The 22,740-nt window shown below is 46.4% G+C and overlaps 2 protein-coding genes across 2 annotated transcripts in view; one reads left to right on the top strand and one right to left on the bottom strand.

The window, feature by feature from the left end:
• Nucleotides 1–22,740, bottom strand: part of LOC134984855 (oocyte zinc finger protein XlCOF6-like) — a 155,536-nt gene that overhangs the window by 54,599 nt on the left and 78,197 nt on the right. The window lies entirely within an intron of this gene.
• LOC134984853 (uncharacterized) overlaps nucleotides 7,677–22,740 on the top strand; it is a 92,154-nt gene continuing 77,090 nt past the window's right edge. The window contains exons 1-3 of the mRNA XM_063950330.1: nucleotides 7,677–7,773; nucleotides 7,930–9,513; nucleotides 14,071–14,261. Coding sequence (XP_063806400.1) covers nucleotides 8,040–9,513; nucleotides 14,071–14,261 — 1,665 coding nt within the window. The 5' untranslated portion in view covers nucleotides 7,677–7,773; nucleotides 7,930–8,039. The remainder of the gene's footprint in view (nucleotides 7,774–7,929; nucleotides 9,514–14,070; nucleotides 14,262–22,740) is intronic.

Below are 22,740 nucleotides of genomic sequence, written 5' to 3'. Positions count from 1 at the left end.
GTATACAGGGGGAGCGGCCTGTGTTGCTATAATATACAGGGGTAGCATCATGTGTTGTCATAGTATACAGGAGGAGCGGCCTGTGTTGTCATAATATACAGGGGTAGCATCCTGTGCTGTCATAGTATACAGGGGGAGCGGTCTGTAGTAACATAATATACAGTGGTAGCTTCATGTGCAGTCATAGTATACAGGGGGAGTGGCCTGTCTTTACATAATATACAGAGGTAGCATAATCTGCTGTCATAGTATACAGGTGGAGCGGCCTGGGTTGTCATAATATACAGGGGTAGTATCCTGTGCCGTCTTTGTATACAGGGGTAGTAGCATAATATACAGGGGCAGCGTCCTGTACTGTCATAGTATGCAGGAGGAGCAACCTGTGTTGTCATAATATACAGGCGGAGGGGCCTGTGGTGTCTTGTTACTATTATTATATAGGGTGAGCAGCATGTATTGGCTTTCTATACAGAAGGAGCGGCCTGTATTGTCATAATATACAGGGGAAGTATCCTGTGCCGTCATTGAATACAGATGGAGCGGCCTGTGCTGTCATAGTATACAGGGTAGCAGCCTGTGGTGTCTTGTTACTATTATTATATAGGGAGAGCAGCATGTATTGGCTTTCTATACAGATGGAGTGGCCTGTGCTGTCATAGTATACAGGGGTAGCATCCTGTGCTTTCATAGTATACAGGGGAAGCGGCCTGTGTTTTCATAATATACAGGGGTAGCATCCTGTGCTGTCATAGTATACAGGGGGAGCGGCCTGTATTGTCATAATATTGAGGGATATCATCCTGTGCCGCCATTGTATACAGGGGGAGCGGCCTGTGCTGTCATAGTATACAGGGGTAGCATCCTGTGCTGTCATAGTATACAGGGGGAGCGGCCTGTGTTTCTATAATATACAGGGGTAGCATCATGTGCTGTCATAGTATACAGGGGGAGTGGTCTGTGTTGTCATAATATATAGGGGTAGCATCCTGTGCTGTCATAGTGTACAGTGGGAGCGGCCTGTGTTGTCATAACATACAGGGCTAGCATCCTGTTCCGTCATTGTATACAGGGGTAGTGGCATAATATACAGGGGTAGCGTCCTGTACTGTCATAGTATACAGGAGGAGCGACCTGTGTTGCCATAATATACAGGCGGAGGGGCCTGTGGTGTCTTGTTCCTATTATTATATAGGGTGAGCGACATGTATTGTCTTTCTATAAAGAAGGAGGGGCCTGTGTTGTCATAATATACAGGGGTAGCATCCTGTACTGTCATAGTATACAAGGGGAGTGACCTGTGGTCATAATATACAGGAGGAGGGGCCTGTGGTGTCTCGTTTCTATTATTATATAGGTTGAGCGGCATGGATTGTCTTTCTATACAGAAGGAGTGGCCTGTGTTGTCATAATATACAGGGGTAGCTTCCTGTACTGTCATAGTATACAAGGGGAGTGACCTGTGGTCATAATATACAGGAGGAGGGGCCTGTGGTGTCTTGTTTCTATTATTATATAGGTTGAGCGGCATAGATTGTCTTTCTATACAGAAGGAGTGGCTTGTGTTGTCATAATATACAGGGGTAGCTTCCTGTACTGTCATAGTTTACAAGGGGAGCGACCTGCGTTGTCATAATATACAGGCGGAGGGGCCTGTGGTGTCTTGTTACTATTATTATATAGGGTGAGTGGCAAGTATTGGCTTTCTATACAGAAGGAGTGGCGTGTGTTGTCATAATATACAGGGGTAGCATCCTGTGCTGTCATAGTATACAAGGGGAGCGGCCTGTGTTGCTATAATATACATGGGTAGCATCCTGTGCTGTCATGGTATACAAGGGGAGCGGCCTGTGTTGCTATAATATACATGGGTAGCATCCTGTGCTGTCATAGTATACAGGGGAGCGGCCTGTGTTGTCATAATATACAGAGGGAGCAGCCTGTGTTGTCATAATATACAGGGTTAGCATCCTGTACTGTCATAGTATACAGGGGGAGCGGCCTGTGTTGTCATAATATACAGGCGTAGCTTCCTGTGCTGTCATAGTATACAGGGGGAGTGGACTGTATTGTCATACTATACAGGGGTAGCTTCCTGTGTTGTCATAGTATACAGGGGCAGCGGCCTGTGTTGTATTTATTTTAATATTTATTTATTAGCAGTTTCTTATATAGCGCAGCATATTCCGTTGCGCTTTACAATTAAAATAACAGTAATAGAACAAAACTGGGTAAAACCAGACAGACATAGAGGTAGGAAGGCCCTGCTTGCATGCTTACAATATATGGGGGAATAGGCATTGATACACAAGGATAGATGCTACCTGTTGCATAATGGTCCACCAGCTTGCCAGTTTCTTAATGGGTTGTATGATGTGATCACCCAGCAATGAGATGAGGTACAGACTGAGAACAGCAGAGGACCCAAGACTGAGCCTTGCGGTACTCCAACTGATAGATGTAGAGAAGAAGAGGTAGAGAAGAAGAGGTAGAATCAGAGAAGTGAACACTGAAAGAGCGATTAGATAGGTAGGATGAAAACCAGGAGAGGGCAACAGTGTCATAAGCAGCAGATAGATCTAGAAGAATGAGTAGTGTGTAATAGGCTTTAGATCTAGCAGATCTTTGGTCAGTGCAGTGTCTGTGGAGTGTTGGGCATGAAAGCCTGACTGAAGTGGGTTTAATAAGTTGTGGGAGTTAAGAATGTGTGTAAGGCGAGTGTAGGCAAGTCTCTCAAGTAGCTTGGAGGGATATGGTAGCTGAGAAATGGGACGGTAGTTAGAGAGTGTGTTTGGGTCAGAGGTGTGTTTGTTTAGTAATGGGAGTAATCAGTGCATGCTTAAACAGAGAAGGAAAGATACCAGTAGAGAGAGAGAGAGAGAGAGATTACAGATTTTAGTTAAGGTTGGGATAAGCACAGGAGACAAGGTTTTACTGACCTGTGATGGTATAGGATCAAGAGGAGAGGTAGTGGAGTAGGAGGATGGAAAGAGTGTTGATACTTCATCTTCACTTGTGGGATCAAATGAAGAGAAAGTGCCAGAGGGTTCAGGTAGGGAATTGAGCAGGTCACTGGCTGAGGAAGAGCGTACCATTTCATCTCGGATTTTATCAATCTTATCCTTGAAGTAGGAGGCAAGTTCTTGTACACTGATAGTAGCTAGTGGGCGAGATGAGGGAGGGTAAAGAAGTGATTTATATGTATTAAAAAGTCGCTTGGGGTTGGTGGCATGAGAAGAGATGAGAGATTGGAAATATGTTTGTTTGGCAGTGTCCAGGGCCTGATGATAGCAGTGGTAGGTGGTCTTATATGTGAGGAAGTCACTTGGATTCTGAGATTTACGCCACTGACGTTCTACTTTACGTGACAGTTTTTGTAGGTGTCTTGTTGATTTAGAGTGCCACGGTTGGCATCTAAGCCTACGTGGAGTGTGATGGGTAGCTGGAGCCACTTCATCAAGGGCACTCTCTATGGTCTTGTCCAGGTGTGATACAGCAGTGTCAGGTGTGGTAAATGTAGAGATTGGTGAGAGCAGTTGTTGCAGAGAAGTGGAAAGTTGTTGAAAATTTATATTGTTAGTATTTCTGCAGGTTAGAGGAGGCTCGCTAGGTTTTAGTGTCATAGAATTTAGAGTAATAGAAGAGATTGTGAAGGTGATCAGGTTGTGATCAGAAAGAGGGAAAGGAGTGGTAATGAATTCAGAAACTGAGCAGAGCCTGGTGAACACAAGATCAAGGCAGTGGCCTTCCTGGTGTGTAGAGGAGTCACACCATTGGGTGAGGCCAAGAGAGGAGGTTAGAGAGAGGAGTTTGGAGGCATAAACAGATTGTGGACTGTCAAGAGCTATATTGAAATTGGCCATAATGATGGTGGAAATGTCAGAGGATAAGATGTGTGGGAGCCAGGCAGAAAAGTCTTCTAGAAATTGTTGTTTGTGTTGCCCAGGAGGGTGATAGATAGCTGCAACACGCAGAGAGAAGGGAGTGAAAATCCTGATAGAGTGATCTTCAAATGATGTGAATGCGAGTGATGGAACCTGAGGTAGAAAAGTGTATGTGAAAAATTGGGACAGTAATATTCCAACCCCACCACCTTTACTATTACGTGTGTGTGTGTGTGTGTGTGTGTGTGTGTGTGTGTGTGTGTGTGTGTGTGTGTGTGTGTGTGTGTGTGTGTGTCGTGAAGTGTAAAGTGGAAACCACCGTGTGACAGTGCTGCAGGGGAGGCCGTGTCTGATTGTGTGAGCCAGGTTTCTGTTATAGCCAGCAGATAAAAGTTGTGAGATATGAGATATATAAGAGGCCATGGATGGATGGTAATATGTTACAAACAGAGCGTGCATTCCATAAGCCACATTTTAGTGACTTGGAGGGGGATGGGAGACACGTGATATTTATGAGGTTAGATGGAGTTCTATGTTGTTTTGAGATAGCTGTGTGTGAGAGGGACAGGTGGTTGGGGCCTGGATTTGGTGATATGGCACCAGCTAATAAAAGCAGAAGAGTGAGATAAATATTGGTGGATGTTTGCGAGTGTTTATTCTGGTGGCCAATTGTGGTTGTCAAAGTACTTGCAGAGAAGTACGTATAAAGCTCATGAGTGTTTAGAAGAGGGGGGTGGAGAATAGAAGCTGTAATGTGCACAGAGGGGTGAGTTTTAGGGTGAGTGTAGAATGTGTTACATTTGGTGAGAATTCCATGAATTGAAATAAGAAACAGTAGTTTGATGAACATGCTGTGGTCGTTTGTGAGATCATTTTGGGTTAAGTGGTGTAGGAATAAGTTGTTTAAGTAAATTACCTTTCCTTGATGGTGCTCAATGTATGTTCAGCTGTTTTTTTAACTGTACGGATAACACACTTCTTACTTCCACGCTTATTACATTCGACGCAAGCTACCACCAGCAAGCTGACCCCTTGACATTATACAGTAACACCAGGGGACGTGTCTGGGTGATGACTGGAGAGGTGACAGCTGGGAATGGGACATTATACAGTAACACCAGGGGACGTGTCTGGGTGATGACTGGAGAGGTGACTGCCGGGAATGGGTCATTATACAGTAACACCGGGGGATTTGTCTGGGTGATAACTGGAGAGGTGACTGCTGGGAATGGGACATTATACAGTAACACCGGGGGATGTGTCTGGGTGATGACTGGAGAGGTGACTGCTGGGAATGTGGCATTATACAGTAACACCAGGGGACGTGTCTGGGTGATGACTGGAGAGGTGACTGCTGGGAATGGGACGTTATACAGTAACACCAGGGGATGTGTCTGGGTGATGATTGGAGAGGTGACTGCCGGGAATGGGACATTATACAGTAACACCAGGGGACCTGTCTGGGTGATGACTGGAGAGGTGACTGCTGGGAATGGGACATTATACAGTAACACCAGGAGATGTGTCTGGGTGATGACTGGAGAGGTGACTGCTGGGAATGGGACATTATACAATAACACCAGGGGATGTGTCTGGGTGATGACTGGAGAGGTGACTGCTGGGAATGGGACATTATACAGTAACACCAGGGGACGTATCTGGGTGATGACTGGAGAGGTGACTGCAGGGAATGGGGCATTATACAATAACACCGGGGGATGTGTCTGGGTGATGACTGTAGAGGTGACTGCTGGGAATGGGACATTATACAGTAACACCAGGGGACGTGTCTGGGTGATGACTGGAGAGGTGACTGCCGGGAATGGGTCATTATACAGTAACACCGGGGGATGTGTCTGGGTGATGACTGGAGAGGTGACTGCTGGGAATGTGGCATTATACAGTAACACCAGGAGATGTGTCTTGGTGATGACTGGAGAGGTGACTGCTGGGAATGGTGCATTATACAGTAACACCAGGGGACGTGTCTGGGTGATGACTGGAGAGGTGACTGCTGGGAGTGGGGCATTATACAGTAACACCAGGGGACGTGTCTGGGTGATGACTGGAGAGGTGGCTGCTGGGAATGGGACATTATACAGTAACAATGGTCGCGTGTTTCTGGGTGATGACTGGAGAGGTGACTGCTGGGAATGGGACATTATACAGTAACACCGGGGGACGTGTCTGGGTGATGACTGGAGAGGTGACTGCTGGGAATGGGACATTATAGAGTAATACCAGGGGATGTGTCTGGGTGATGACTGGAGAGGTGATTGCTGGGAATAGGGCATTATACAGTAAAACCGGGAGACATGTCTGGGTGATGACTGGAGAGGTGACTGCTGGAAATGGGACATTATACAGTAACACTAGGGGATGTGTCTGGGTGATGACTGGACAGGTGACTGCTGGGAATGGTGCATTATATAGTAACAGCAGGGGATGTGTCTGGATGATGACTGGAGAGGTGACTGCTGGGAATGGGGAATTATACAGTAGCACCAGGGGACGTGTCTGGGTGATGACTGGAGAGGTGACTGCTGGGAATGGGACATTATACAGTAACACTAGGGGACGTGTCTGGGTGGTGACTGGAGAGGTGACTGCTGGGAATGGGGCATTATACAGTAACAGTAGAGGACGTTTCTGGTTGATGACTGGAGAGATGACTGCTGGGAATGGGGCATTATACAGTAACACCAGGGGATGTGTCTGGGTTATGACTGGAGAGGTGACTTCTGGGAATGGGGGATTATACAGTAACACCGGGGGATGTGTCTGGGTGATGACTGGAGAGGTGACTGCTGGGAATGGGGCATTATACAGTAACACAAGGGGACGTGTCTGGGTGATGACTGGAGAGGTGACTGCTGAGAATGGGACATTATACAGTAACACCGGGGGATGTGTCTGAATGTAGCATTATACAGTAACACCAGGGGATGTGCCTGAATGGGGCATTATACAGTAACACCAGGGGACGTGTCTGTAGGATGACTGGAGAGGTGACTGCTGGGAATAGGGCATTATACAGTAACACGGGGGATGTGTCTGGGTGATGACTGGAGAGGTGACTGCTGGGAAAGGAGCATTATACAGTAACACCGGGGGATGTGTCTGGGTGGTGACTGGAGAGGTGACTGCTGGGAATGGGGCATTATACAGTAACAGTAGGGGACGTGTCTGGTTGATGACTGGAGAGATGACTGCTGGGAATGGGGCATTATACAGTAACACCAGGGGATGTGTCTGGGTTATGACTAGAGAGGTGACTGCTGGGAATGGGACATTATACAGTAACACCAGGGGATGTGTCTGGGTTATGACTGGAGAGGTGACTGCTGGGAATGAGGGATTATACAGTAACACCGGGGATGTGTCTGGGTGATGACTGGAGAGATGACTGCTGGGAATGGGGCATTATACAGTAACACCAGGGGACGCGTCTGGGTGATGACTGGAGAGGTGACTGCTGGGAATGGTACATTATAAAGTAACACCAGGGGATGTGTCTGGGTGATGACTGTATCACTGTGTGTGTCAGGTGTCTATAAGGTGTCAGGATGTCACTGTCTATGTCTTCTTGCAGGAGGCGGAGTATATAGAGGAACACAGGGGTCTGTACAAGGATGTGATGATGGAGAATCTCCGGCCCCTCACATCACTGGGTAAGAGGAGACTCATGTATTGTACAGGGGAGAGCAGGTATGGGGGCCCCTTATATATACACACATCATCTGATAATCATATATATACACTGTACTCAGTCACTGTGTGTCTCCTACAGATGGACCCAGTAACAGAGATACCCCAGAGAGATGTTCCCGTCCTCTGTATTCCCAGGATTGTACAGAGGAGAATCACAGAATCCCACAGGAGGATCAGGTAGGTGGGATTTAGGGTCTCACCAATATACCAAAGTGACTGTCGCTATATGATCTGTAGAGAAGCTGTGTGTCTTATACACTGATATTATACTGTTTCACCTCAGTTTAATCTGACTGTACGCAAATATTATAATAGTGTTTGTTTGTTTTTTAGGTAGAACGTCTGTCTAATACTAAAATACAAGATATAGAGGGAGAAAAAGAGACGTATGTGAATGATATAAAGGCAGAAGATATAGAGGGAGAAGAAGAGACGTATGTGACTGATATGAAGGCAGAAGATACAGAGGGAGAAGAAGAGACGTATGTGACTGATATAAAGGCAGAAGATATAGAGGGAGAAGAAGAGACGTATGTGACTGATATAAAGGCAGAAGATACAGAGGGAGTAGAAGAGACGTATGTGACTGATATAAAGGCAGAAGATACAGAGGGAGAAGAAGAGACGTATGTGACTGATATAAAGACAGAAGATATAGAGGGAGAAGAAGAGACATATGTGACTGATATAAAGGCAGAAGATATAGAGGGAGAAGAGACGTATGTGACTGATATGAACGTAGAAGACATAGAGGGAGAAGAAGAGACGTATGTGACTGATATGAAGGTAGAAGACATAGAGGGAGAAGAAGAGACGTATGTGACTGATATGAAGGCAGCAGATATAGAGGGAGAAGAAGAGACGTATGTGACTGATATAAAGGCAGAAGATATAGAGGGAGAAGAAGAGATGTATGTGACTGATATAAAGGCAGAAGATAGAGATGGAGAAGAAGAGACGTATGTGACTGATATAAAGGCAGAAGATATAGAGGGAGAAGAAGAGATGTATGTGACTGATATAAAGGCAGAAGATATAGAGGGAGAAGAAGAGACGTATGTGACTGATATGAAGGCAGAAGATACAGAGGGAGAAGAAGAGACGTATGTGACTGATATAAAGGCAGAAGATATAGAGGGAGAAGAAGAGACGTATGTGACTGATATAAAGGCAGAAGATACAGAGGGAGTAGAAGAGACGTATGTGACTGATATAAAGGCAGAAGATACAGAGGGAGAAGAAGAGACGTATGTGACTGATATAAAGACAGAAGATATAGAGGGAGAAGAAGAGACATATGTGACTGATATAAAGGCAGAAGATATAGAGGGAGAAGAGACGTATGTGACTGATATGAACGTAGAAGACATAGAGGGAGAAGAAGAGACGTATGTGACTGATATAAAGGCAGAAGATATAGAGGGAGAAGAAGAGATGTATGTGACTGATATAAAGGCAGAAGATAGAGATGGAGAAGAAGAGACGTATGTGACTGATATAAAGGCAGAAGATATAGAGGGAGAAGAAGAGATGTATGTGACTGATATAAAGGCAGAAGATATAGAGGGAGAAGAAGAGATGTATGTGACTGATATAAAGGCAGAAGATAGAGATGGAGAAGAAGAGACGTATGTGACTGATATAAAGGCAGAAGATATAGAGGGAGAAGAAGAGATGTATGTGACTGATATAAAGGCAGAAGATAGAGATGGAGAAGAAGAGACGTATGTGACTGATATAAAGGCAGAAGATACAGAGGGAGAAGAAGAGACGTATGTGACTGATATGAAGACAGAAGATACAGAGGGAGAAGAAGAGACGTATGTGACTGATATAAAGGCAGAAGATATAAAGGGAGAAGAAGAGACGTATGTGAGGGGTGATCAGCAGTGTAAGGAGGAGGAGATCCCTACAGATATCAGCACAGGTGAGTAATAAACACTTATTACAGAAGTCACATATTCTCATTGCTCAGTCACTACAGCAATCTCTTATCCTACACCCTCCTTCGCCATCAGTCCTGTTCTTAGTTGGGTGTTTATAACACAAGGCTATCCATGGCAAATATCACATTTAGAGAGTTATTACACACATCACTATAATGTTATTAAAAGTAACAAGCAGAAATTTATTATTAGTGATTATATATAAATGTGTATATATGTATGTATATAATATAATTAGTAATGTTTTTTGTGGAGTGCCTAATTTATATGCATTTTGTTAGATGATGCAGGTATGAAATATTTCCTGCTATACAGTAGACCTGAGGTCACCAAATACAATTCGTATAAGATTCAGAAATAAAATTACATTTGAATCTAGAACTTCAAGTAAAACAGAGTAAAAGCGTATCACAAGTACATATCTGTATAATCATAAGACAAGCGTTTTGCACTTGTTGTCACCCTTGCATGGGCGGGCTTGTTCTTATCCACTCCAATTCACTCTAAATACAAATTGCGCGTGATCAGCGCGTTTCTCCAATAGTGACTTCTTCAGGGATGTTTTCTGTTAAAGGCTTTATCCTCAAATATCAGTTGTGTAGACTTGAAATAATTGTGTAACCTTCAGACGGTAATTGTGGACTTGTTCATGATGAACACATTCCTAATTACGTGAATAATAGTTCCTGCTCTGTGCAGTTCTGAGGTTATGACTTTAGGGAATGTAATGGACAGATCCAATATTGCTCAATCTAAGGTCTCCCAGTAGCCTTACTACATACATAATTGTGTCTTGCACTCACTATTTTAACTAACCATAATAAAAAGTGGATTTGTAGTTCATGTATTGCTCAGTGCATTTAAGCCTGCAGCTCCCGACAAGGGACCCCACTATACTGCAGGTCCTACTCTATTGCTCAAAATAATTACCATAAAAACAGCTATCACATTAGTTTTAGACTTTAGGTGTACTCTCAGCGGCGGAATAGTTGCCGAAAGGCTTCTATTGGTTTTCAGAGCACCAGTCTGACGTGCCACATCTCACGTGGCCCTCCAATTCACCAGATCTGGGGCTGTGGGACTGCTTGGCTGGGTCCGGCATTGTACTATTGGTGCAGTTCCTGATGCGTTTGGAACGATTGGTGATTGCTAGGCGCCCTAAATGCCTGTGGTCCCGATTTGTCATGGTCTACTTTCGCCCACTGCTCTGCCGCTGAGATTCTTGGTGTCCATGCTTCTTCCACTGTAGATGGATACTACTCACTGTCTACAAGGCATCACCAACAAATGCCGGTCTCGGCCAAAACCAATGGCTCCCTTTTGCCAGTCGCATCACGTGCACGACCCATGGTTCAATCTGAAAAAAAAAACAATATCTCAACAAATTTGCATTGTATCAAAACCTCAGACATTCACAATGATCACCAGTAATTTTAGTGTCACCATCTACACGCATGTGCACGTCAGTTTTTTGTTTGGTGCGGCAGGAGTCAGACCATGGTCAGAGGGCTGCTGTTTTCTTATTTCTCATACGTCCTAGAGGATGCTGGGGTCACTTCAGAACCATGGGGTACAGATGGATCCGCAGGAGACATGGGCACTTTAAGACTTTTCCAGAGTGTGAATTGGCTCCTCCCTCTATGCCCCTCCTCCAGGCCTCAGTTTAGAAAATGTGTCCAGGCAGACTGGATGCACTCCAGGGGAGCTCTACTGAGTTTCTCGGGGAAAGACTTATGTTAGGTTTTTTATTTTCAGGGAGCACTGCTGGCAACAGCCTCCCTGCTTCGTGGGACCTAGGGGAGGAAGTAGGAACCAACTTTTGTGAGTTTCATGGCTCTGCTTCTAAGCTGACAGGACACTATTAGCTCCTGAGGGGTACTGAACGCTAGCTGCGGCTATGTGCTCACTCCCACAGCCTGCCGTCACCCCCCCTTACAGCGCCAGAAGTCAGAAGACAGGTGAGTGTAAGAGGAAAAGACTCTTCAACATCGGGACGGCTAGAAAGGTACCAAGCAGCGGGCGGGAACGCTGCGCACCATGCTCCCACACACACAGGCACTGCAGGGGGTTGGGGGGCGCCCTGGGCAGCATGAACCCTTATAGGACTGGCAGATGCTGCGGCACAGTCCTACCCCCGCCAGTATAAACATGAGTCTCTCTAAGTCTTGAGTGAAAGCGCGCCATTACGGGGGCGGGTCTTCTTCCTCAGACAGACAGCACACTGCTCAGTGCCATTTTCTCTCCCTCCAGGCTGCAGAGAAGACCGCTGGTCCTCCTCCACTGCTGAAACAGGTATCAGGGTGCAAAACAGGGGGAGCGCAGTGAAATTTGGTGCTATGTACATTGTGTAATTATAAAAGCGCTGCAGCTCTGTTGGCATTTTGTGTTTCACAGACAATTTATTACTGGCGCTGAGTTGTGAGCTGGCAATTCCTTCTGTATCCCTCTGACAGATTTTACTGTGGGTCTGTCCCCTATAAGCCCCGGAGTGTCTGTGGTGTGGTGTACACGTGTGTGGCATGTCTGAGGCACGGTGTTCTTCCCCTGAGGAAGCCATTATGGGGACACAGGGTTGTAATGTGATGGCGCTACCGGCACACCACGAGCCTGAATGGGTGAAAGAATTACGTGATAGTGTGAGTCATATCAGTAAGAGACTGGATAAGTCTGAGTCTCATGCAGAAACCTGGAGAAAGTCTGTGGAAGATGTGATTTGTCAAAACTCTGTTTTCATCCACAACTGGGAAGCAGAATTCCTCAGCAGACATGATCTCCATCCAGGAGAATGGGGCCTCCACCCACACGTCTTCGCAGAGGTGGCAGATCTGTGGTGACTCCCTCAAGTAAACATGATGGCATCTCGTCTCATTAAGAGGCTTCAGAGATATTATTCCAGGTTGAGAGACCCTCAAGCAATAGCAGTGGATGCACTGGTGACACAGTGGGTGTTTCAGTCGGTGTATGTCTTCCCTCCACTTCCACTGATTCCAAAAGTTCTCAAGATTGTAAGAAGAACAAGGGTTCTGGCGATCCTCATTGTCCCAGACTTGCCAAGGAGGGCTTGGTATCCAGATCTTCAAGATTTACTCATAGAAGATCCTCGACCTCTTCCTCTTCGCGAGGACCTGCTGCAGCAGGGGTTGTGCATGTATCAAGACTTATCGCGGCTACGTTTGACGGCATGGCTGTTGAACGCCAGATCCTAGCCCGAAAGGGTATTCCAGAAGAAGTCATTCCCACTTTCATTCGGGCCAGGAAAGGAGTAACATCTAAACATTACCACCGTATTTGGAGAAAATATGTATCTTGGTGTGAATCCGAGAAGGCTCCAACGGAAGAGTTTTACTTGGGACGTTTTTCTCCATTTTCTACAGGCAGGTGTGGATGCGTGTCTGAAATTGGGCTCCAATAAGGTCCACATTTCGGCCTTATCAATTTTCTTTCAGAAACAGTTGGCCTCCCTTCCAGAAGTTCAGATGTTCGTGAAAGGGGTTTTGCCCATCCAACTTCCATTTGCACCGTGGGATCTTAACATGGGCCCTCATTCCGAGTTGTTCGCTCTGTGTTTTTCATCGCATCGCAGTGAGAATCCGCTTAGTGCGCATGCGCAATGTTCGCACTGCGACTGCGCCAAGTAACTTTACTATGAAGAAAGTAATTTTACTCACGGCTTTTTCATCGCTCCGGCGATCGCATTGTGATTGACAGGAAATGGGTGTTACTGGGCGGAAACACGGCGTTTTAGGGGCGTGTGACTGAAAACGCTACAGTTTCCGGGAAAAACGCAGGAGTGGCCGGAGAAACGGTGGGAGTGCCTGGGCGAACGCTGGGTGTGTTTGTGACGTCAACCAGGAACGAAAAGCACTGAACTGATCGCACAGGCAGAGTAAGTCTGAAGCTACTCTAAAACTGCTAAGTCGTTTGTGATCGCAATATTGCGCATACTTCGGTCGCAATTTTAAGAAGCTAAGATTCACTCCCAGTAGGCGGCGGCTTAGCGTGTGTAACTCTGCTACATTCGCATTGCGACCGATCAACTCGGAATGAGGGCCATGGTGTTGCAGTTCCTTCAATCACATTGGTTTGAAACTCTACAGGAGATAGTTAAAATTTCTCACTTGGAAAGAGGTCATACTGTTGGCCTTAGCATCCGCAAGGCGGGTGCCTGAGTTATCGGTCTTGTCTCACAAGAGCCCTTACTTGATCTTCCATGAAGATAGGGCGGAGTTAAGAACTCGGCAGCAGTTTCTTCCGAAGGTGGTTTCCTCTTTCCATATAAACCAGCCTATTGTGGTGCCAGTGGCTACTGACACCTTCTCTGCATCAAAGTCCCTAGATGTGGTCAGGGCTTTGAAAATTTATGTCGCAAGGACTGCTCAAATTCGGAAAACAGAGGCTCTGTTTGTCCTGTATGCTCCCAACAAGATTTGGTATCCTGCTTTTAAGCAGACCATTGCGCGCTGGATCAGAGGTACAATTCATTCCAAGGCAGGATTGCATTTACCGAATTCGGTGAATGCCCATTCTACTAGAAAGGTGGGCTCTTCCTGGGCAGCTGCCCGGGGTGTCTCGGCGTTGCAACTTTGCAGAGCGGCTACTTGGTCGGGGGGCAAACACGGATGCCAAGTTTTACAGGTTTGATACCTTGGCCGATGATGACCTCAAGTTTGGTCAATCAGTGTTGCAGGGTCATCCTCACTTTCTTGCCCGTTCTGGAGCTTTGGTATAACCCCTTGGTTCCGAAATGAGTCCAGCATCCTCTACGGACTAGGAGAAAAGGATTTACCGGTAGGTATTAAAATCCTATTTTTATTTTAGTATTACTATTTTTTTGGAGTGATCTTTCTAAAAAGCATCTTATACGCACCCTAGAGTCGCTCCAACAACTCCCCGCTGGGTCGAGACAACGCTTACCCACGTGTACAGTGAGGCAGGCACAGGTTCTGGTGAACCTTCATGGGCTACTTTGCACAGACATTATCCAATGTAGCTGAGCAGTTTATACCAGCTCCTATATCAGTGAAAGGTTTCCCTATTAACCCTTACATGCAACATTCATTCTGAGGTTTATACACCTAGGGAATTGTCAGCCTCTCAAAAAAGCAGCCTGAAAGGTTGGTGGTAAGTTAATCACATAGACATGATACAACATCTTCACAGTCTACACATGATTTAGATGAGGATTCGTTGGAGGATGAGGACTCATTGCACTGCGGATGGTCTTAGCTCAGTGGACATACCTGAGCTAATTAGTGCTAAGTCATTCTTTCCTTAGAAGAGGCAGCAAAGCCTGTGTTAAAAACTGTGTTTAAACATCCCAAAACAGCTGATGGAATTTTTTTGTTTACGCCCAGTAGGAAGTTAGAATTCCAAGAAATGGAATTCCAGTTATCCTCGTCCAGCTGGGGACTGTTTAAAAAAAAAAGGGGGAGGTGGCTCCCAAAGTAGATTCGCAAGTCTTAGATTGGTGCAAAAATCTACGTTACTTTTATTTTCAACATCAATAAATGATGTCACGGGGTGTGTGGCCTGACTGGAAAGGCAGCAGGAAGCAGGATAAAGGAGCTCCTGCTTATATAGGTCCTTTCTGCCTTTTACAGCTGTCCTAGAGGCTCTTTCACGCCCTTTCTTTCCCCTCTGTGTGTTTTGTAGGTTGCGGAGCCGGGGAGCTATTCATTTGGCTTTTGCAGGTTGTGGCGTACTCCCGGATCCGAAGCCGCGGACTGAAGTTGTGCAGTGATCCCACCACGGACCAGACCTCAGCGAGGTAGCGCTGCTACTCACCAAGGGCTGTGCGCCCTGTCCACTCTTGTGCCTAGCCGTGCTGTTGGAGTCATGTGGAGAGGCTGACTGGGGATCAGCGGTGACCGCGGCTGGAGACATAGAGCAGAGCTGCTCTCCCGGCATCTGATGCGGTGCATACTACGGGGATTGGTGACCTCAGCAGGGACGCGTCAGGTTAGTCAGCTCACCTGCCCGCAGCCTGCCTTCTCCTACTGTCCGGCCGTTGAAGCCCTGAGTCGTGGCAGCGGGGAAACATGGAGCGCTTGCCTGTCATCACTCCAGCAGTGTCCCGGCATCTCCCCCTCTCCTCCTAACCCATGGTGCTATGGGGGAATCTGGCGGAGCTGTGAATTATAGAGGACATACATGTGGGGTTCCTGTGCAGCCAGATACGCTACCCTGTGCCACTGCATCCTGGTACCTCTCCTCTCCTGCCTTATTACTGACCTGGTTCACCCGCCATAGCCGGCCAGTTTCTTCTGATCTGGGCTTCCCTGCCAGAAGTGCCACCTTGAAAACTGGCAATATAGCCACATGCCCTCCTGAAACCAGCCGCTTCCCTGGGAGCTACAGACACTGACAGCCCATGATCAGTGCCCTTCACTACAGCCTTAGTGATTTCCGGCAGGGACTTCTGCCGCTGCGGCCCTACCTGGGCAGTAAGTGGTCACCTGAACTGCTTTTATTATTATTATTATTATTATTATTGCCTGGCCTCCACTCCTGCTCTGTCGACTCCCTCTGGTGGCAGACTGTGCTGACTACATCCTCCATACTGTTTGCTGCTGGGGTTTTTTCCCCTCCTGCTCCCCTGAATCCCCGTAAGATCCAATTAGCGCTCTTGTGGCTTCAGTATAGCTACGGCGTAACAGTCCATGTGTCCAGGACAGTAGCAGGCTCCAGTTGCAGGCACCTATAAATTACTTTGCCGCTCAAGGATGGCATCTTGCTATTACCCATAAACAGCTGACCTCACAATGGTGGTCATTCCGAGTTGTTCGCTCGGTAAATTTCATTGCATCGCGACTGCGCCAAGTAAATTTGCTATGAAGGTAGTATTTTTACTCACGGCTTTTTCTTCGCTCCGGCGATCGTAGTGTGATTGACAGGAAATGGGTGTTACTGGGCGGAAACTGGCCGTTTTAAGGGCGTGTGGGTAAAAACGCTACCGTTTCCGGAAAAACGCAGGAGCGGCTGGAGAAACGGGGGAGTGTCTGGGCGAACGCTGGGTGTGTTTGTGACGTCAAACCAGGAACGACAAGCACTGAACTGATCGCAGATGCCGAGTAAGTCTGAAGCTACTCTGAAACTGCTAAGAAGACTGTAATCGCAATATTGCGAATACATCGTTCGCAATTTTAAGAAGCTAAGATTCACTCCCAGTAGGCGGTGGCTTAGCGTGAGCAACTCTGCTAAAATCGCCTTGCGAGCGAACAACTCGGAATGACCACCAATGTTTCTGTAACTGATGGCCACTGGGGGTCAATGCTCACTGATGCCTCCCTATTTCCACAGTTCAATACTTCTGCTATGTTGCTACTGGCCTCCTGACCTTGTTCTCTAATCTCTGTAATGTTATGCTGAAGAATGGGCAGAACTGGAAAATCATCTCATAAGAAAGCTAAACCTCGTCCTTAACAGGAAACCTCTCAACCTGACTTGAGGCCTTTTTCTTCGTCCTAATCAACTAACATTGAGCCTCAGTCCTGATCATTCAGAATCTTCTCCCATTCCGTCTTCTCCAAGTCCTTCCATGATGGCTTAAACCCATTGTTTAAACTCGTTGTTTAAACCCATGGCAAGCCACGTGGGCTCTCTTCTTCTCTCGGTTCTCCTTTAAACTATTAACCACCCAGCAACCTTAAATTGAAGAGCAGATGCACTTTTTCGTTCTTTTCAAACGGTTGATTCACTCAACTCCTTTGAGAAACAATTTATTCTGATTCTGGCTTCATTTGCTTCAACTCGTACTGTTCCTCCTACCTCCTCTGGGGAGAACTTTTGTAGCACCAAAATTTTGCAGGAAATTGCTTACATGGGCTCATTCTTCATCTTTCATGGGTCATACCGGTGGTCTTAAGACTCTCAAGTTCATTTAGTGATTCTACTGGTGGCCTCATCTTAAAACGGATGTCTTTGAATTTGTAGCAGCCTGTTCCAAGTGTGTTAAACAAAAAAGTTCACGAACATCTCCCTCGGGTCTTCTTCATCCACTTTCAACACCTCAAAAGCCTTGGACTCGCATCTTTATGGATTTCATAAACGATTTGCCAGTCTCCAGAGGGCACAACACCATTTGTGTCATTGTGGAATGATTTTCGAAGATGGCTCACTTCATACCCCTCACCGGTCTTCCCTCTGCTCCTCAGCTATCCAAATTGTTTTTCGCATAGATTTTTCATTTGCATGGCTTTCCACCGGAAATAGTTTCTAATCGGGGTCCTCAATTCCTCGCCAAGTTCTTGAAAGCTCTCGGCTCTGTCCTAGGAATCAAGATGAACTTCTCTTCAGCCTACCATCCCCAGACTGATGGAAAGACTGAAAGAGTCGACCAAGATCTGGAAACTTTCTTACGGATGTTCATGTCCCCTGCTCAGGAAGACTGGATGGATTACCTCCCATTTGCTGAGTTTGCATACAATAACCTATATCATTCTTCTACAAATTCCACTCTTTTCTTCATTAACTATAGTTTTCATCCACGAGTTCCTTCCTTCTAATCTCTCCCACCTCTTGAGGTTCCTGCTGCTGAATCCGCTATTCGTCATATCACTAAGATTTGGAGTCAAATTCATAAGGCGCTACTTAAGACTTCCCAGAAATAAAAGACCTACGCTGATCGGAAACATAGGGCTGTACCTAGTCTCAAAGTGGGAGATCGTGTTTGGATATCCACCAGAGACCTCAGACTCAAAGTTCCTACCAAAAAGTTTGCTCCAAGATTCATCGGTCCGTATCCTATTAAGAGTGTTGAATCCTGTTTCTTACAAGGTGAAACTGCCTCCCTATTTGAAAATTCCCAATGCCTTTCACATTTCTCTGCTAAAGCCCCTTGTACTAAATCATTTTCGGGCATCTTTCCCTTAACCTCCCAAGGTTCAAGCTGCTCAAAATGAGGAATTCGAGGTTCATAAGTTTCTTGACTTCTGCAAGAGGTATGGTCGTCTCCAGTATCTCATAGATTGGAGAGGATATGGTCCGGAGGAAAGATCTTGGGTGGCTGCAGAGGATGTTAATGCTCCAAGACTAGGTTGTGCCTTTCATGCCAAGAATTCCACTAAGCAGCATGGGTGTTCGGAGACCACCCTAAAAAGGGGGGCACGGTCAGCATCTGGAGTTCTGGTCCCTGCAGCCTTCCTCTTAGCTGGCTGGTGTCGCTGCGATGGATAGGAGCTACAGCAGCAAGGTCTTCCGGTGCGGCTGCTGGGTGTCTGGAGGCCGGGATCCGGGTCCTGGGGAGTGGAGCATGGCAGCTGGAGGTGTCTGTTTCCAAGTGTCCTGTTACTGGAGTGCGGCGTCTGGGAGGCTAAGGCCAGATGTAGTGCCTGTGTGCTGATACCACATGTGTCCTCTGTGCAGGGAGCCACCATGTTGGAGACCAAACCAAGTCAATAGGTATCCCAGTTCATGTCCAGCCAATCCGGTACAGGCTTCACTTATAAAAAGGGGTTGATGCTTAGCTATGTTGCCAGTACTTCAAGTTACTTGCTGCTGTAAGGTGCCCTGCGCTCTGCGCTCCCAGGTTAACCCCTGGTATGCTGGTTCAGTTGTGGCCACCCGGTGGTCAGTTCTGTTATTGCAGTCCTTTGCTCCCAGTCCACCTGCTCTTGTGGTTTAACCACTGGGTCCTCTATCTCGTAGAGGGTTTCCGTTTGCTGATGGTGCTCACAGCAATCCTCTCTTCAGCATCGTTTACAAATCACAAGTCATCTCTTCATTCAGTGTTCTTCAGCATCGTTTACAAATCACAAGTCACTTCTTCAGTCAGTATTCTTCAGCATCAAGTCATGAACCTTTCGTCTTTCAGAATTCACTCAGACTTCTCTCCTAGTCGTTGTGTATAATTGAGGTCTCATTAAAACGGAATTCCTCTTCAGTGTATCATTCTCGGTCATTGTCCTCATTGCCTACCCCTCTACATCTTCAGGCCTAAGTCTTCAATCCATGAGTAAGAACTACATTCAGCCACCTCGTTTCCTTCCTTTGCCGATAGCTGCTCCCTCAGTCAATTATCAGTCATCAGATCCCCAACTCAAACCAAGTGTGACATGGAAGAAGGGGAATTCCTGGTTTCGCTGGATATTAAGGATACGTATCTTCACATCCCAATATGGCTGCCTCTTCAGGCTTATCTCATGTTTGCATCAAAAGTGTAGTTGGTGCACTACTTCCCTTCTTAACCAGTATAATATATTCAGGAAATGTCTTAGAATTATCAAACTTGCACTCTGGTTCCACAGGATACCCTGCAGATGGCAGCTCAGTCCTTCAGGGTGTCGCTAGGTTCAGTGACAAAAAAATCTGGAGAAAAGAGAGGACAAGCGCCTAATAGTGCAGTAACTTCATACCAATTTTGGATATTTATAATGAAGTGTCTCTAGGTAATCTGCGTACCGGAAATTTGATTTTTAGCAGGCACATCAAAATTACAGTGACTGATTCCTCAAGTTGGTTATCTGCACCACAACTGGTCACCGGTTTCACGTGAGCAGATGTCTCACAGAGAATGTCTTCCAGTCGGTGTTATTCGCAACAAAGCACGGTCTGTAATCAATCAAAACGAGATATGCCTCTCATAGTGCAGTATTTACTTATCAAATATATTGGGGTTCACACAAATCGATAGGTATTCAGCGTACCATAATATAAACACCAAACAGCATTTCAATAAAGGTCTTTTACACGAATGATCATCCTCCGTGGAGATATAAGATATCGTGGTTCGTGATTCGTCGTCTATAAATGAAAATCACAGGCTAAAAGACATAGATTTTAATTCATATACTAAGGGTGGTCATAAAAATATAAATTTAAAAAAGAAAACAGTTCATAAAGCTTATCTGGATAATCCGATATTTTTCTCAGGCAGTCCGGGGTATATCCACAGTGGATGCCCGGGTCAGGGGTGTTCAGAACAGGTCCTCAACGCGTTTCACCTAACAAGGCTTCTTCAGGAGTATCTCATGTTTGCACTGCAGCACAGTCACTACCAGGTCCAGGCCTTGCCTTTCGGTCTATCAACTGCACTGAGGGTGTTATCAGGGGTGATGGCAGAGATGTTGCTACAACTCCACAAGCAGGAAGTGAACATTGTTCCATACTTGGACAATCTCATAATGGCTATATTCAGAGTACAGTTGATGGAAAAGATCAGCCTTCAAACACGACTACTCACGGATCACGGGTGGATTCTCAATCTGCAGAAATCCCACCTAGAACCTACGCAGAGGCTTCAGTTCCTGGTAATGATACTGGACACGGTGTCTCAGAAGGTGTTCCTTCCTATAGACAAGGCAAAGATAATTCAGACGATGGTACGTTCCATTTTGAAGCTGAACAAAATCTTGGTACATCTTTGCATACGCTTACTGGGAAAGATAATGGCCTCCTACGATGTATTTCGTTAAGGAAGATTCCATGCATGACCATTCCAGCTGGATCTGCTGGACAAATGGTCTGGGTCACATCTGCACATACGCCAGATGATATGACTTTCACCAAACGCCAGGATTTCCCTCTTATGGTGGTTGCTGATCTCCCTCCTGGAGGGTCGACACTTCGGAATTCAGGATTGGATTCTGTTGACAACGGATGCAAGCCTCCATGGTTGGGGTGCAGTGACCCTAGGGGCTCGGTTCCAATGAAGGTTGTCTGATCAAGAGGCTTCCCTTCCGATAAAAGTTTTGGAACTCAGGGCGATTTACAATGCCCTTCTGCTGACCTCTTTTATATCCTTCAGTATCAGGCCATACAGGTATGGTTGGAAAACGCACCAACTGTGGCATACATAAACCAACAAGGAGGTCCAAACAGCAGGGCTGCAATGAGGGAGGTGTCACAGATACTCCTCTGGGTGGAGCGGAATCCCAAGGCCATTTCCGCCATATTAATTCTGGGAGTAGACAGTTGGGGAGCAGACTTTCTCAGTAGACACGATCTGCACCTGGGGGAATGGGGTCTCTACCCACAAGTGTTTCAGCAGATATTTAATCGGTGGGGCTACCCGCAAATCGACTTGTTGATTTCTCAGCTTACCAAGAAGCTTCTGCGTTACTGTTCTGGGACGAGGGATCCACAGGCCGCAGCAGTGGACGCTCTGGCGACACCGTGGATTTACCGGTTGGTGTACTTGTTTCCTCCAGTTCCTGTAATTCCAAGAGTTCTCAAAGGATTTAAAGGGACAGGGTTCAGGCAATTCTGATTGCCCCAGACTGGCCCCGCAGGGCCTGGTATGTAGACATTCTAGCCTTATTACTCGTAGGCCCCTGGTCTCTGCCAATTGAGGATGATCATCTTACACCAGGGCCGTTCGTCTATCCAGACTTACCACGGCTACGTTTGATGCAATGGAAGTATATTGGGAGGATTTTTGCCAGGAAAGTGATACCGGGCAAGGTTATCTCGACTATGCTCCAAGCCGGTCAGATGGTCGCATCAAAACATTACCATCGCATATGGAATAAATGTGTCTCTTGGTGTGAGGGTCAACAGTATTCTGCTGTGGATTTTCATCTGGGACATTTCTTGCACTTCCTGCTGGCTGTTGTCAATGTGGGCCTACATTTAGGCTCCATAAAAGTTCAAATCTCAGCCTTGTCTTTTTTTCTTCCAGGGAAGTAGATTATAGTGGTACTATATAAATAGAAGGTAGTTTCACCTCCAGGCAAATGCTTCAATTTAGTGTAGTGACCCTGGTCCAGCTGTCAGGACACTTATTTATATTAAACCTTATTGAAGGCAGAAGGCAAAGCATGCGATGGCCACGCACCAGGATCCAAAATGGCAGCCATCTCCCTCCCCAATATCACCGCTGGGCTCCGGTGACTGTGGGCAGCCCATTCTGTCCCCAGCAGTAGCGGGAGCTACGCACCTGTGTTATCTGGAGAGCAAGTACTCCCATCTGAGCCAAAAGCGCCTTCAAATCAGGTATCCGAAGCGTGCAGGAAAGTCTGGGCGCACATAGCCCCAGAATACAGCTCATGGCTTCATAGGCGTCACTAGGCTGCGGTAGTGAACGGTGCCCAGAGTGAGCGGAGCGAGCGGCTTTAGGGCAGTAGGAGTGGGGAACTTAATAGATTGTGTCTTGGTCCCAGCGGCGGCTGAGAGCTATCAGTTAGGGTAGATAAGAAGCCACTTAGTGAGGAGAGCTCAGAAAGCAGGTCTGGATGGACCACGCTCCTCTTATTTATTATTTCTCT

The sequence above is a fragment of the Pseudophryne corroboree genome (genome assembly GCF_028390025.1).
Source record: "Pseudophryne corroboree isolate aPseCor3 chromosome 3 unlocalized genomic scaffold, aPseCor3.hap2 SUPER_3_unloc_88, whole genome shotgun sequence".
NCBI lineage: Eukaryota > Metazoa > Chordata > Amphibia > Anura > Myobatrachidae > Pseudophryne > Pseudophryne corroboree.
This window is presented reverse-complemented; position numbering and strand designations above follow the sequence as displayed.